Raw genomic sequence first — 16,534 nt, forward strand, 5'->3', positions numbered from 1 at the left:
ACTCATTCATTCATTCAATAATGTATTGGTGAAAATAGGTTATGTTCGAAATGTCAATGTCCTACTTGATAATTATAGTTGCAAAAAATAATAGAAAAATATACATTTTTTAAGAGAATATTGACTATTAAACATACGTTTATCATGTTTTTAATTCGAAGAGCTATTTTGTCAAAACAAAACTTACCTTTAAAGTTAATTCAACAAGAAATAATAAACTCCAAAAAAGTTGATGTAAGTTTTTTCACACGTGGTGTGAAAATTTGTCAACAAAGGTATTGTTCTTCGGAAGTTAAACAATCAACAGAAGATAAAGAGTGTAAAAAACATCCCTTGGCTGTGACAATAACAAAATTGAAATTGTCATTTACGTGTAAAAAGTGTTCTACAAGAAATGATAAATTAATTTCAAAATTAGGTTACGAAAAAGGTGTTGTTATAGTACGTTGTGATGGTTGTAAAAATAATCATCTCATTGCTGACAATTTAGGATGGTTTTTTGGAAAAAATGAAAAAACAAATATAGAATATATCCTTAAACAAAAAGGTGAAATAGTTCGTAGAATACCACACGATTCTCAGGGTTATATGGAATTTGTCACAAAGGAGATTTTAGAGGAATTTCAAATAGAACATAAATTAAATGAATCTTCATCAGAGAAAGAAAAATTATTATCACAAGACAATGAAAAACATCAGGAATCAGAGAGAGATACAAAACAGGAAGAAATTTCAAATAAAAATGAAGGAGATTTAAAATAATTTCTTTTTTTTTTTTTGACAATATAAAAATTTATTATAAAATTGTTTAAATAACATACAAAATATTCGCAGTGTAAATTCTCTTGTATATATATATATATTGATACGTAAGTAAAATATTCTATTGTAAAAACATTCATAAAAATAGTTTTATTTGATTTTTTGTTGAAATTGTTTTTTTTTTTTAGTTTCGAAAGATTTGAAGGTTATAATAAAATTTTGTCTTTAAAAAAATATCTGAAATTATTAATATATGTAGGATATGAATCAGAAAACGTGAATATTCAAGTGTTTTTCGATGCTGAAGTCCACAACGTTTATGATCATTAGAAAATAAATTATCTTTTAAAACTTAAAATTATAAAATAGATTTTTTAAATTAAAAAATTGAACTTTTTGTTTTGTTTTGTTTTCTCAAAAAACGGTTATAATTTTCAATTTATTATAAATTTATTAAATTATATGGTTTTTTTTACCGTTTTACAATGTTTCTTAAAAAAAAACGAAAATTCAATTTTTTAACCTAAAAATTGATTTTCTCAATAATGGCTATATGAAATATTTTGAATTATTTTTTTTTTGCAAAATGCTCAGTGTCCAGATTAAAGATTAAAAAAAATATTAATCATAAACGTGAACTTTAGCACTGTAGTGATTCGCAGTGTTTTAATTTTTGATTTATTTGCCCATTGATTAAAACAAAATCACTGGTTATGTAAAATAAAGATTTGAAATTAAAAAAAAAAGATATTACGAATAATTCAAATATCAATATTAACAATAAATAATAATTTTTTTTTTTAAATCTATACTGAATTCTGACAATGTTCACTAGTTTTTTCATTAAATCAAATATATGGCGATATCATTTGGCAAATGATAAAATTCTAGAAAATGCAATACAAATCTTGAGCGTTGTAACCTTTTTTTTTTTCTTATATTCTATAATAGTTTTGTTTAACTATCGTAAATATATTTATTATAAACAAATAGGCCTTAAGTTAAACATCACTATTTGATAATAATTGTTTTGAAATTTTTATTGTTTGGCTTTATTTTTTTTTTGACAATTTTCTATGTAGTATAAACAGCAATATATTTAACTGAATAATTAACAATTTATTTATTTAAATAAATTGTTAATAAAATTTTATAAAAATTTTCTTTTTTGGTAATAATAACAAACTTAAATTAATTTATAAAAACTTATTTTAAATAATTTGAAAAATAAAGAAAAAAACATTTAAAATTAACATTTGGTTTAAATTTCTTTTTTAAATTTTATATTAAAAAAAATTTAATTTTTAACTTTTTTTTCACTAGTTTATCATTCATTGATTTTAAATAATTATATAAAAGTGTGACCACAAAATCACTGGTCGTAAAATTTGCTGCTTTTACTACAAAGACGAATATTCCTAGAAATCATTCTTTGGTCGTTCCTGAAACCTATTCCAGTATTTTTCTATCTTAATAAAAATATATTTAAAACTTGTAGAATGTGATGTAATAATTTTCGCTTAAAATAGTAACTGGTATTTCAACTCGTCAAGAATATTATTTTCTTTTTTTTTTTTTTTTTTTTCTTTCAATGGAATAGTTTTCGTAAACTTCATGTCTATAACGCATTTTTCTTAATATTATGTAAGATGCGAAATTCTATATATAACAATTAACAACAATAAGAAATTTTACTAAGTACGCAAAGTGACTTTTAAAAAGTCACAGAATCAAATAGGATTTCGTAAAAATTTGGTTCATATCATCACTTAAAGTAATTGAGAGAAAGAGAGCTGAAGTTTTGTACAAGTAGCTCTTGACTATAATTTTTTTTTTTTTATAAAATGACAAAAACATTGTAACAGAGAACAATATTATAAAAATATAATTTCTATAACTTTTGAATAATTTTGTAAAAAAAGAAAGTTATATTGACTATTTTTAATGTAACTTTAAATTGCAAACGTTTGTTGCTATTTTAAATTTAATTTTGAATTCTTTTTTGTCAATTTGTTATTTCTATATAATAATAATAATAATTGCACAAAACTTCAAGTTCCTTTAAAATTACAGCACACATATATAATAAGGCACTAGAATTGATTTTTGATCAGTCATTTTTATATCGTTTTTGTATTAAAAACGCCAACGAAAAATGATTCTTCAAAACTTCATTTCCTGAGCTTAACTCTCCGTAAATAAAAAAAAAAAAAACTTAATGATAATTATAGTCTTGATAAATTTAAAGATTATAAAAAGTAAAGCTATGTATAGATAATATTATATTTGAAAATTCGATTAAAAATTCTCTAACTTTCGCTAGAAAATGAAATCAAATTATTGTCAAGATTAAGGTCAAAATTGATCATTATTTATACAACATTTGCTAATATAAATATTTAAAATTAAAAAAAGTGTAATTACTTTCATTTTAATTTTTGTCATTATTGAGTAATTATTCACATTTAATTTTAAACATTGAGTTAATCCTTTTGAATCTTACTTCACTGGAAAGTTATCACAAAAAATTTCACCAAAAATTAGTTAATTTTATAACTTGAAAATTTGTCTCGGATAAAAAATTGATTATTTTAAAAAATATTTATATTGGCAAAAATATTATTGGGAATATTTTTGTTCTCGTCTATATAGTACTGTCCAGTACAGTATTTCAATTTTTGAGAAATCGTATTGTTTATCAAAAAATTTAATTCGTTCTTCGCAATTCTGAGTTAAATTTAGAGTCTTTAAAAAAAAAAAATTTACGTCAAAATAGATTAAAAAAAAATCAAAGATAATATTCATAAGTTTTTCCATACTAATATCGAAAAAATATCTGGTAAAAAAAATTTTGAATCAAAATCTCACGTGGAATGCCCTATTTCTCTAATATTTATGCTTAAAAAATAGAATATTTATTTGCAAATAAAAATGAATTAAAAACTGATTTGATTTTAGAGTGATTGTAATAATGGAATTTTTTTGGACAAAAATTTTTCTCAGATGAAAGAAAGTGTAAAATTCACAAGGATTAACCCTTTTGTATTGATGACAAATAATGAACAAAATATTGTTTAAACTTAACTTTCAGAAATATTGCATATAAGAGTGAGTCCACATTAGAAATATCACAATTTGCAAGTGATTCTTCAACGTAGATGGAACTAGCGGGAATTATAGTTTAATATAAGAGCTATAGAATAAGTAAAAGGAATTTTCAAAATATTGAAAATTGTTCTTGTTAAACCGCTTTGAATTTTGATTTTATTTTTTTGCAATTTTTTAATTCTTTTAAACTTGGTCAATTTTTAACCGATTTTCCCAGTAGAGTAATTAATTTTTTTTTTAAATGTCATTTTCAATGTTTTATAAAAATGTGAATTGCATCCATCTAATAAATAAACGCTTTTTATTTTTTAAACTTATTTTAAAATTAATTTTTCACAGAATAAAAATTACTTGTAAACTAATTTTTTTTTTTTTTTTTTTTGAAAAATGCAAGTAATTTTTAATTTTATCAAACCGAAAACGGTCTTGTAAAATATAAAAAACTTGATTTTATTAATATTTTTCAAAGAAACTGAAATTTTTAATTTATTTAAATTAAATTTAAAAGTTAATTTTCTGACAAAAAAAATGTCCAATTTTCCTAATTTAGGACTTGGATTTACTTTAGAAAGAGAAAAAAGTCGTTTTAGTCGATTTTCATTACAAAAAAAAGTTACATTTCATAAAAATAAGTCAAAATAGTCGCATTCATTGAAAAAAGTCGAAAAAGTCGTGCAATCCGAGGCTTGTAATTTTTTGGTTCAAATTTGGATTTTTATTAAATATCTAATTATTTGAGTTTCAACATGAAATAGGGGAAATGAGTGAAAAAAAGAGGAAACACTGTAAATCCTGGACTTATTTTCTCCAGAAAATGATTCTCTACAATTTCACTCTTTCTTCTTTTATGAGAGTAGAGAAAAATGTAAAATTTTTTAAAGATCAGTAATTAACGTTTTCAAGTTGAAAAATTTCAAATTTAATATTTCAGAAACGAAGCGAAATTCGATTATTATCTTAATAATTCCATCATTTATAAGTAAAGAAACGAAGCTGAAGTACGTAATGTTTATGATAAACGATTTTTAAAGAAATAATATTTAAAAATGAAAAATTCTATAATTTTTTTGCCTAAAAAATATTTCTTGTATTTTTCATTAATCAACAAATTATAAAAAAAATATTTTTTAGACAACAAAAAATTGTAGAAATTTTTCATATTAAAAAATTATTTCTTTAAAAATCGTTTATCATAAACGTTGCGTACTTCGTGTAAAGAATAATTTATGTTTCTTGTAAATAATAAACTATAGTTTTACTAAGTTTCATTAAAGTCAGAGAACCACTTGCAGATTGTGATATTTATGACGCGGACTTACCCGTAATTAAAAAAAAAAAATGTTTAAAAACAAAGCTGTTTTTTTTTTGTTTCTAAAAACAGTGTTTTAAACTCTCTTAGGTTTTGAAACAATTGCATATTCAGTATCATTATAAAGTTTATACTCGGGTTCTGTGTTATTAGATGTTTTTTTTCTAATAACACCATAACCTAAATGACTATCATCAGCGAGTCTCACAGCGCACATTTCATTGACCATCTGGGTATAGTTTTCAACTAAATCATAATTATTTTGATTGGAATTATTTGTTGTATCGGATATTGTTTGAACAAGTGGCAGTGATCTAGGTACATTAATATTTGGCGTTCGATACGCAGGATTTGGATCTGATTTATGAATAGTTCCAAAATATTGAAGTTTATCATAATCAGAATCATCGGATTTCATTGGAAATGTATTGTGTATAATTGGTGATATTGGTGAATTGGCAGTGGAATTGTTTGTATCATTTGAATTTAATTTACTTCTTAATGAATTTTGTGATGAATTTAATGGAAGTGGTGTTACCATTTCGTAAGGTGAATCATCTTCTTTATTTGAATCACTTGATGATGCATTCAATCTTTCCATATGAGGGACCCTGTCAATTCCATGTGTTCTCCATGCGTCATTTCTCACTTCAACAAGATCGTAAGAGTGTTTTTCATTTTGTGAATTATTTGAACTTTCATTACCAATTGGATGTAATCGTCGATATTTCCCACGTGTTGATGTCTCGGGAAATTCGAGTTCAAGATGTTTTTTGTCAATGACACCAGTGAATATTGCCTTACGTGGTGGTTTCATTGGTTTTTGTTTTGGAATTGGTGGCGGTGGTTTAAATAATTGTGTTGAATCAATCGAAGACGATGTGGAATTGAGAAGTTTTTGTGATGATGATGATGTTGATAATTCAATGTCAATAAGATGACTCGAGCTATTTGGCGATGGTGGCAATGGTGAACGTGATCTTGCCTCCATTGACAGTGCAGCATGAAATTGTACATCATTGCATTCAATACTTGGACTAGTTTCGCCATTGAGCAATTTTTTCATATATTTCATTTTTGATTCAATACAGCGGAATATTTCCTGTTGATTTTTATGCTCAAGACGAAATGAACCGGCGCCTGATTCACATTTTCTACCCGCTTCAAATGTAAATGTTCCATCTCTATAGCCATATTTTCTTATAAATCTATAGGGCCAATTGAAAAGTAATGTTTCACCGTTTAATAATTTAATTTCAGCGGCGGCAACAATTAATGTATAATTTTTTGGTTCAAGACCACAATTCTTTGATGCATCGGTCTCGACAAGTTTAACGGAAAATATTCCCTCTCCACTTGTACAATATAAATCATTGTCCTCTTCGATTGTTTGACTTGAGGCATTGTCTTTAAATGCCACCGATTGAAATGCACTCATCCAATTTGTCATTTCACTTTCAGAGAAACAACCAAAATGATGAATACCAGATTTGGTGACAACCTGTTTGTAAAAAATCAATTATTTCATTCAATAATAACTGATGAAATTAAAAATTTTTATAATCAACGATTAAAAGTAATTATTTCTCACGTAGAGAATAATTGCTTACTTTGTTGACCGAGAAAAGTTTTCGAATTTTTTTTTTTTCTATCAAATGTGAATTCTATTTTAAAAAAAATTCGATATTTCATAAGTTTTAATGAAATTCTATTTAAAAATTTAATTATTTTCAATCAAATTTTATGAAATTTCAATTAATTGTAATTCTTTTAATTCAATATATTCAAAAATTAAATTATTTTCAAAAATATAATTTTAATTATTATTATTATTATTTAAAAAACTTAATTATTTCATACTTTTGAATTAGCTGAGTCGCCACAAAATTTTTATTATAATTTTCCCTGATTTCTAGACAATATTTTGTGTTCTTCCCTGACATTTTCGAATTTTGTCCTTTTTTTTTAATCAAATGTGAATAATATTTTTAAAAAATTGTGATAAATGAAAATACGATCAAATAAAAATTATGTTAAACAAACATTGTATAAAGAACAATTCAAATTCTTTAAAAAACTCAATCACATAATTTCAAAAGTTTTAATAATTATTTTTTTTTAAATTCAATTATTTTTAAAGCTTTCAATAAAATTTTACAAAATTTAAACAATTACTAAATTAATAATTACAAAATTATGGAAAATTATTATTATTATTATTATTATTATTATTAAATAATTACAAAATTATTTCTTTTTTAACACATTTATTTTAATTTCCACAAAATTTATTTATTTGTAAAAAAGTTATTTATTATAAATTTTTCAAAAATTTCATTATATTATTAAAAAAATTGATTGCTTCGAGTTATTAATTATTTCCAAATATTGAAATTAAATTTTTACAAAAAATTTGTACCTTATAACGTTTTTCATACTTTTAAATATTTTCCAAATTTTTCATTGAAAATCTTTTAAAATTCAATTGGTAAACTTCGAAAATTTACTTAATTATTTGCAAACATTTTTAATTAAAAATTCTTTAAAAGTAAATTATTGTTAAAAATTTGTAAACAAAATCTCCAGCAATTCTAATTTCAAATATTCTGAAAATGTCTGGAATTCTTATAAAAAACAAAATTTAGGAGTATGAATTTATAAAATGGATTTTACATCACATTTAATTTTTTGGATTTAAATGTTTCCTCTTAATTTTAAATGTTAACCGTTTACCTTAAATTGAGATTTTTATTGTATTTAAAACTATAAATGTTATTTTATATTTAAGTAATTCAAGGTTTTGTTTTAAAATTCAAAGTACATTTTCAAAACATTTCAAAAATTTTTCTTATACTTTTAAATATTTTCCAAATTTTTCATTGAAAATCTTTTAAAATTGCCTTCATTATGATATAGATATAGATTTGTTTAATGTATCTTTAGTTTCTTTTAAAAAGTTTATGATTAATCATATATTGTCCGAGCACTAATCATTACATCTAGCTTTAAATTCTTTTCTGTTTATTCATTTTTATTACACAGATCGTTACAAATTTTTTCTTTTTTTTGGTTATACTAATATTAATTACTCTGTATGCTTTTGATTGTAGTGCCCTTTAATGGTCGCTGACCGCGGGCTATATTATATGCAAATAAAAAAAAAAAAAAAAAATTCAATCTACAAAAAAAAAATTAAATTGCTAAACTTCGAAAATTTGCTTAATTAAACAAATTCTCCGAAATTTCAATTATTTGCAAAAATTTTTAATTAAAAATTCTCTAAAGTCAATTATTGTTAAAAATTTGTAAAAAAAAAATCTTGAGCAATTCTAATTTCAAATATTCTGAAAACTGTCTCGAATTTGTATAAAAAACAAGATTTAAGAGTATGAATTTACAAAAGAAAAAAAAAATTTACATCACATTTAATTCTTTGGTATTTGAATTTTTCCTTTTAATTTAAAATTTTAACCGTTAATTAAAAATAAAGATTTTTATAGTATTTAAAACTATAAATAATATTTTATAAAATTTTAGTAATTCAAGGTTTTGTTTTAAAAAATTCAAAGTATATTTTCAAGGTAAAAAAAAAATAAATTTAAAACTTGTGGCAAACCCTATTATAATTTGAATAAAAAAATATTTTTTCCTCTAAATCGTTGATCATAAACGTTATAAACTTCATTGACATAAATAATAGAAAAAAAAAATTGCAAAAATTTACTATATTTTTTTCAATAAAATAGAAAAAAAGTTTTTCACTTGAGTATTAATTAGAATAACAGAGACTTACAGTAAAAACATTGGGCTGATTACTTGGTGCAATTTTAACACATGCTTCCAATGTTATAATCCTTTGAGTCAATTGTGTCAATGCTTCATCTTGATTATCATATATTTCCAATCTATCAATTCCATAATTGCTAGCTCTGAATAATTGACAAAATTTTTTATGCCAACTTTTCTGTAAATGTTATATATATATATATATAGTTATAATATTAAAAAAATAATCAAATTTCTGAATTTCAAAACATAAATAAAAATAAAATGTTTAGAAAATAAAATGAATTCGTTTAAAAATATGTAATAGTTGAATGTAATCTAAAAACAATTGATAAAACAAAGCAAATGGTAAAATTGTTTTTCAGACAATTGTTGAATGTTTTATAGATAAAAGGTAAGCATTACTTTTGTATATAGCATAAAATCCCCATAATGTTATGCATATATATATACACATATATTCAATAAATATATTGCAAACTAACCTTGAGCTGGCCTAACATTCCTTGTGGTGGAAAAAGCAACATCCCTTGTTGGACGGGTTCTTCGACAATCATTTTTTTTTTTTAAAAAGACAAAAATAACAAGGGTTCAAGTGGAAATAATTTTAATTGTCACCTTATTGACAAAAATTAACTATTTTTTGTTACTTTCACTCTACCTTTTACTGTCACTATTTCTCTTTCTTCTTCTAACACATTTTCTTTTCTTTTTCTTTCGCTCTTAATAGATGTATATATGTATATATGATATTATGTGTTGACAGTTTTCAAACAGAAATAATATCAACTAATATTGATGAAATTTCAACCCATCGCAATCTCCATTAACGTGACAACTTGCATGAATCACTATATTAATCAAATTGGAACAAAATCAGATTGTTGCTACTGACGCGTCTTTTAATTACGTGGATTTTTTTTTAGTTTAAAAAAATAAACTATATACACCACATATTTTCTTCGAATTCCAACCTCACGGAACACGACGACGAATAACCTCTCGAAGTCTATATTACAATCTACAACATTTACCGCGCGAACATTGTCGATGATTAACGAATAATCGCGAGTTGCATCGCTGGTGTCGGTTACTTTTTTTTGAGAGGGAAATTTGAATTCAAGTACTACGTAAATGGAAATAGTGACTTTAAATTTTAAATATGACAAATATTTAAAACGAAAAAGAATGAATAAATAAAACTGAAATCAAATGAAATATAATATATTTGCCAAATAAATTTTTTTTTCTTAAATTAATTGTTTTCTGATAAATATTTTTTTATATTACTATTTATATGCAAAAAATTGTAATTAGTGATATAAATTAAATTTTATTTATTGTTTGACAATAGAAAAATTTATAGTTTTTTTTTTTACATTTAATTTTCCATGATAAATGAGAAATGTGATTGAATTTCGATCCGTTTATAATAAATTTAAGTAATGACCTTTTCAAATCCAGGTATTTGTTGGATTACTGGTTCAGTTGAAATTGATTGAGGTTGAAGTCACAGAAAAAAATATTGTTACCGTATAAAAATAATGAAATTCATTAATATAGTGATGTCAAGGTTTTTATTTGTCAGTGTAGAAGAAAGTCTTTTATAAGTAATTGTAAAACTTTTGTTCACATGACTCAAAAAATGATTTCTCTTCTATTTTTATTGTTTATTGTTGACATTGTTAACAGTTACAATGACTATCCATCGCTAATAACTTCAAATGCAACAATGGGTTTGTTTTGTTCTTTAAATATTTTCAATAAAATTTTTGTCATTTTCAAAGTTAATTAAAAAATTATTAATTTTAAAATTATATAGGGGTAAGTACACCAATTACGGCGAGATCATAAAAAATAACTATTATTACTATTATGTTTAATATAACTGCTGCAAAATGATTAAAAAAAAATTGTTTTGGGTCATTCCATTTTATTTCACCTATAGTCATTGCGGCCTAATTTTAGAAAAATTTGATATTTTGTAGGGTAAGTGCGTACTAATTACGGCGAGTGCACCAATAACGGCGCGTTCATAAAAAATAACTATTCTTACTATTATATTTAATATAACTGTTGCCAAATGATTAAAAAAAATTATTTCAATCTTTTTTTGATACAAATACTTATAAAGATGCACATTTAAACAATTATTAATTTAATTATTTGAGATCAAATTTTTTTTCCGCGCCGCAATTGAAACATTATTAAGATTTCCATTGGCTTCAATTTCGGCGGGCAAAGTATCTTCAAAATACACGTAATTTTGGTCACCGAAATTGATACACCGAAACTGATACTGATAAATGTCGAATTATCTATATTTCAAAGGTGTTTTGACTCGAATCGCGCCGTAATTAGTGCATTTACCCTAATTTTAAAATTAATAATTTCAATTCAATAACAATATTTGTCGAAAATAATTTTTTTTAATAATTATCTTTTAAAAATTATTTTCTTGTTAGATTACTTTTCTTTAAGTCAAAATATAATTTAAAAAAAGACATATTTTAGTTAAAATCAAAATTTCAAATTTAAAATAATAATTAGGTAAACAATTAAAAAAAAACTTGTCTAAAATTTTTGAAAATAATTTTTTTAGCTGTTATTGTAGAGAAAAATTTTCTAAAAGACGATGGTCATTACGAGAAAGTTGTGTCAAAAATTACAAATACAATAAATAATGTTATAAGTAAATGGATGAAAGTTGGTGGAATTGATGTAAAAGTTTATTCAATATCGAGTTTTACTCTTGGACGAGGTAATTTTTTATTATTATTTATAAGTAATAAAGAAATACAAACTATTTTAGTTATAATTATTTTTTAAAAAAATGTAAAAAAATATTTTTCAATTTTTAAAACAATATGAAAAATATATATATATATTTTTTAATATGAATTATTTCTATCGATTTCTTTTAATTTTTCTTAATTAAATACACCGTTTTCACAGATTTTACGATATTAATGTCAATTGCCACATGTCAATGGACATGGGTTTTATTTAAACAAGCAAGAAAAGAGAGACTCGTACATATTGCTGTAACAGGTACGAAATATGTATATATGTTCCACCTCCAGCGGGCCAATTCTTCTAAATCTTGAATTTTTGAGGTTATGTTCGTATTTTAGCTCTGACAATGAGATACAGATATTTGAATTTTACGTTATATGACTTAAAAATTCTGAAAATAAGGAATATAAAATTGCAAATTACTTTAACATAAAATTTTTTACTCGGGAGTTTTTGAGTTCGTTGAATCTAATGTTAGATTTTTGAAATTCAAAATGGTGGATCCAATATGGCGAACACTTTTTTTAAAAATTGAACGGATTCGCTTGACATTCATTACTTGGGGGTTTTTAGGGTCGCTGATTACAAATTTGAAGTTAGATTTTTGAATTTCGAAAATTCGACATCATATTCGTAATCAGCGGCCTCAAAAACCCCTGAGTAACGAGTTTTAGTTGAAATTTTATTTTTCCTTTTTTTAGGGATTTTAATCATAAGTAACGTTAAATACGAAGCTGAATTACGCAACGTTTATATAAACGATTTTTGAAGAAATAATTTTTTAAAATGAAAAATTCTATAATTTTTTGCCTAAAAAATATTTTTCTATAATTTGTTGATTAATGAAAACTACAAGAAATATTTTTTAGGCAAAAAATTATAGAATTTTTCATTTTAAAAAGTTATTTCTTTAAAAATCGTTTATATAAACATTGCGTACTTCAGCTTCGTCGTAAAATTCAAATGGCTGTATCTCAGTAAAAAAAAAATCTGATCGGATCGAGTCAAGATAATACTTTCTTTTAAAATTTGTAACAATGATTGAAAAATTTTTTTGGAGATTTTATAAAGTGACGAATGTTGCCAAAATTGACATATTTTTTACGCTTTTTAAGATGAGAATATTTCAAAATAACTATTCCATTTTCTGGGTCTGACAAAATACAAAATTTTGTAGGCCCGTGTAATTAATATTCACAATAATATTTATAAGTTGATAAGAAAAAATTTCTTATATGAAATATATTAATCTATAAAAATTTTTGCCATGTAGATGTGTTAGAATATTAACGATTGGTTTGCGAAATAGTGCGAGGGGGCATAAAACGTATATATATATAAGGGATACTTTCCCTGAAGCAATCAAAATTTTCTTGATTTCATTCGACATTAAAATTAATGAGCAATGTTGTATAAGTGTCACGTTTCCTGTCCCTAAAGTATTTGTGAAATGCTGAGGTGATTCTCAAGTTTCCCTTGTTTCCTCTAATACGTTGGCAGCAAACGCAAATAGTGTTTCCTATAGTATCTTTATATTTCTCTCTAGAGAAAACTAAATACTCTTAGCTGAAATATGATCTTAATCTTGGGAAAATTTAAAATTAGTCATTCTTCTGTGAAAATGTTCCATTCGATTAAATAAATATGTGAATTTTGCAAAATATTATACAAAATAGAAAAGAACTTAACAGAAAATGTCAATAGTAATAATAATAATAATTTTTAATTAATTTAGGGTCAGTTGGGGTAAATGGTGACAAGAGGTGTTGGAGCTTAATTTACAGTTTTAAAATTAAGTTGCAATATTTTATAACCTCAGATCACCTACAAGAGGTTCTGAGTATTGCCAAACTTTTATCTTGACAATTGGCAGAAACTATACTGTCCCCTTTTACCCCAAATTTAAGGAAATTTTCTAAATCTTGGGGTAATTGAGGACAATCAGTTTAAAAGTATAATAATAATAATTATATATATTATATATATATATATATATATATATTTATTATATATAATATATAATATTATTATTGTTTTATTATATATATATATATATATATATATATATATATATCTATAAATTCTTATACTTTAAGTATTACAGATAGAAGACATTTACACTCAGATAAAAGTTTGAATAATTTTTGTAAATTTAGTAACAGTAGTAAAAGAAAATTAAAGTCAGACAAAATTTTATCGAGTGCTTATAAATTTTGTACAATAGAACGCTGTAAGTGGCGAATTTTCTAAATCTTAAATAGAAAATATAATTCATGTACATGTTTATATTTTATATTTAATTTACTATCTACTTATTAGAATATGAAATTTACTTGATTATAATTTGAACTTTCAAATTCTTTTTAGAATATACATTTAGATATAAAAACATTATTTTTTTCATGTAAAACTATTTTTTAAATTATCCTTTTTTTTATCGTATTTTAACAGTTAATTCCTTTCAGCAGAAGAACTTATAAAGATAATATTGTCAGATAAAAAAAAGATAATATATATATATATAATAGTTCTTCTGAGAATGGAGAACATGCTTTTTTCTATTCTCTATATTTAAAAAATTCTTTCAACAGGTGCAGATTGTCCACGACTGCCAGATCAAGAGGGAATTAGCATACCTCTCATAATGCCTGGACAGGAGTTACCTCAATTATTTCTAGACTTAAGAGTTTCCGGTGCCCTATCGTGGAACAAAATTAACATTATTTATGACACTTCTTTTCGTACGTATATAAGATTTTTTTTATCCTTTTAGATTATCATTGCAAAAATATCATTTATAACACAATTTAAATTTAATTGCAATTAAAAAATTAATTAATTAATATAAACTATATTATTTATTTTATATAAAAAAAAATTTTTATTTCAATTATTTATAATTTCATATTCATTCATATTTATTTTGTCTTTAAGAAAGAGACACTATCAGTAAAGTACTAAAATCTTTGTCAATACAATTGCCAAACAAAAAATTGAAACAAGCATCAAGATCTCTATTTTCAATAAAATATGATAAAGATGATCATATAATGAGAAATCAAATTAGAAAAACATTCAGCAATTATCGATTTGAAAAATTGGGAAATTGTTTTATGGTTATTGTCAAAGTTGACATGGTGATACCCATAATTGAAATGGTGAGAAAGTTATATGTATATAAGGCGATTCCATGTGAAATTTATAGTTCACACAATTTAAATTCGATCAATTAAAAATTTAAATTGTTTATAAAAAATTGTAATTGTTTAAAATATAAATTACTAAAATTGACTAAATTCATAAATTTCACGTGTAATCAATTATAAATAGAATTTATTAAAATAATAAATAAGTTTAGAATAATAATAATAATAATAATAATAAAGAGTGACGTCAAATTTAGCCGATTTTTGGGCCCTTGAATTTCGCATTTAAACATAGTTAAAATATAACAATTAAAATTCGCTCATATTCAATTAAAACTTATTACTCGAGGGGTTTTTTTAGTCGCTTATTATGAATCTGGTATCAATTTAAAAAAATTCAAAATGGAGGATCTAATATAGCAACTAAAAAAATGAAAAATTAAACAGATTCTTCTAAAAAATGATACATGGAAGTTTTCGAAGTCGCTAATACCGAAATGTAATATGTAAAGTCGGTAAAATTCACATCGATTACGATCATCCAAACATTAAAAACACAGATAATGCATAAACACAATAAAATATTACAAAAAAATCCAAAAACACATTAAACTTAACAAAAAAAATTAAGTTTAACCCCAAATTCATTAGAAAAACACCACTATAGTATAATCACACTTATTGACGTTTATCAAAAAAATTAAAATTTCATTGCACAAACCATTTTATTACAAGTTCTAGGGCAAAATACACCTAAAAGTGTATAAAAAAAATGATAATAATTTTCTTTTTTTGATTCATAATTTTTTGAGTTTTACGCGTTAATGGGTTATAGCAACCCTTGTCATAAAAAAATTCCGAAAAAAATTCATTTTTTCTAAGACAGACTATTTTATTGCAAATTCTAGCACAAAATACACATAAAAGTGTAGAAAAAAATTGACATAGCCCGATACAAGTAGAGGAAGACACCTAATAATAAGTAGTAGAGCTATGAGAGTTCTGGGACAGGTTCATATCTCGGCTAAGTTACCTACAGTCGGTAATGCAGATTTGCCAACTGTCGGTAAGGTAGAAACCTGTTACAAATTTTGGATCAACCGATAAGGTAGGGATCTGTTTTACCGATCTTCAATTGTTATTAACAAATTTAATTGTTATTAAAAAATATAAAATATAACAATTTAATTATTTATTTTTACTATTTATTAAGGTAATTTTATGCATATCTTATTGAAATATATTGTTACATCCCGTAACAAAAATCTTTTCTTAAAAGTATAAAGAACACGTATATACATAAACTAATCTAAATTATCAAGTATTAGTAGAAGGAGGGTGTATATAAGAAAATTCATTGTTGTCACCCATTTCTTCTGTTAATATTTGCAAGCAATCATGTTTGCTACGAGTTGTTTTGGAAGCATTTTGGTTTAATATAATGAATTCTTTGTTCAATTCTTTTCTCACGATGAGTCTTATGCAGTTGCATAGGCTAATATCTACCGATGTGTTTACATCATATCAAGTCGCATGTACATTTAATAATACTCTTAGTAGTAAGAGACTTAAATGTTTAGTCTTCTTACAGCTATACTATGCCACTTGATATGATTTTCACACCATT

At 23.7% G+C, this 16,534-nt stretch overlaps 3 protein-coding genes across 3 annotated transcripts in view; 2 read left to right on the forward strand and 1 right to left on the reverse strand.

The window, feature by feature from the left end:
- The first annotated feature begins 12 nt into the window (after positions 1–12).
- Positions 13–776, forward strand: LOC127283712 (DNL-type zinc finger protein-like). Its single transcript, XM_051308738.1, has one exon. It carries the CDS (start codon positions 145–147, stop codon positions 760–762), a length of 618 nt encoding a protein of 205 aa, XP_051164695.1. The 5' UTR covers positions 13–144; the 3' UTR covers positions 763–776.
- A 1,252-nt stretch (positions 777–2,028) lies between these two features.
- Positions 2,029–9,989, reverse strand: LOC127283711 (uncharacterized). Its single transcript, XM_051308737.1, has 3 exons — positions 9,451–9,989; positions 8,973–9,143; positions 2,029–6,680 (listed from the first exon to the last, which is right to left on the reverse strand). The coding sequence occupies exons 1-3, from the start codon at positions 9,520–9,522 to the stop codon at positions 5,256–5,258; spliced, it is 1,668 nt and encodes a 555-aa protein (XP_051164694.1). The 5' UTR covers positions 9,523–9,989; the 3' UTR covers positions 2,029–5,255.
- A 474-nt stretch (positions 9,990–10,463) lies between these two features.
- Positions 10,464–16,534, forward strand: part of LOC127283713 (ionotropic receptor 93a) — a 45,167-nt gene continuing 39,096 nt past the window's right edge. Inside the window, exons 1-5 of the mRNA XM_051308739.1 lie at positions 10,464–10,701; positions 11,568–11,726; positions 11,921–12,016; positions 14,353–14,502; positions 14,696–14,919. Coding sequence (XP_051164696.1) covers positions 10,599–10,701; positions 11,568–11,726; positions 11,921–12,016; positions 14,353–14,502; positions 14,696–14,919 — 732 coding nt within the window. The 5' untranslated portion in view covers positions 10,464–10,598. The remainder of the gene's footprint in view (positions 10,702–11,567; positions 11,727–11,920; positions 12,017–14,352; positions 14,503–14,695; positions 14,920–16,534) is intronic.

This window comes from Leptopilina boulardi, unplaced genomic scaffold (assembly GCF_019393585.1).
Source record: "Leptopilina boulardi isolate dan_hultmark-lab unplaced genomic scaffold, ZJU_Lbou_2.1 LbouV2_310, whole genome shotgun sequence".
NCBI classification, from domain to species: Eukaryota; Metazoa; Arthropoda; class Insecta; order Hymenoptera; family Figitidae; genus Leptopilina; species Leptopilina boulardi.

Bases quoted from the DNA above. Each gene is read 5' to 3' on its own strand.
- LOC127283712 (XM_051308738.1), top strand. From the start codon at position 145: ATGTTTTTAATTCGAAGAGCTATTTTGTCAAAACAAAACTTACCTTTA.
- LOC127283711 (XM_051308737.1), bottom strand. From the start codon at position 9,522: ATGATTGTCGAAGAACCCGTCCAACAAGGGATGTTGCTTTTTCCACCA. The intron at 9,144-9,450 runs GTTAGTTTGCAA...TAACATTTACAG, and splicing joins GAATGTTAGGCCAGCTCAAG to AAAAGTTGGCATAAAAAATT. The intron at 6,681-8,972 runs GTAAGTCTCTGT...TTTTACAAACAG, and splicing joins ATCAGCCCAATGTTTTTACT to GTTGTCACCAAATCTGGTAT.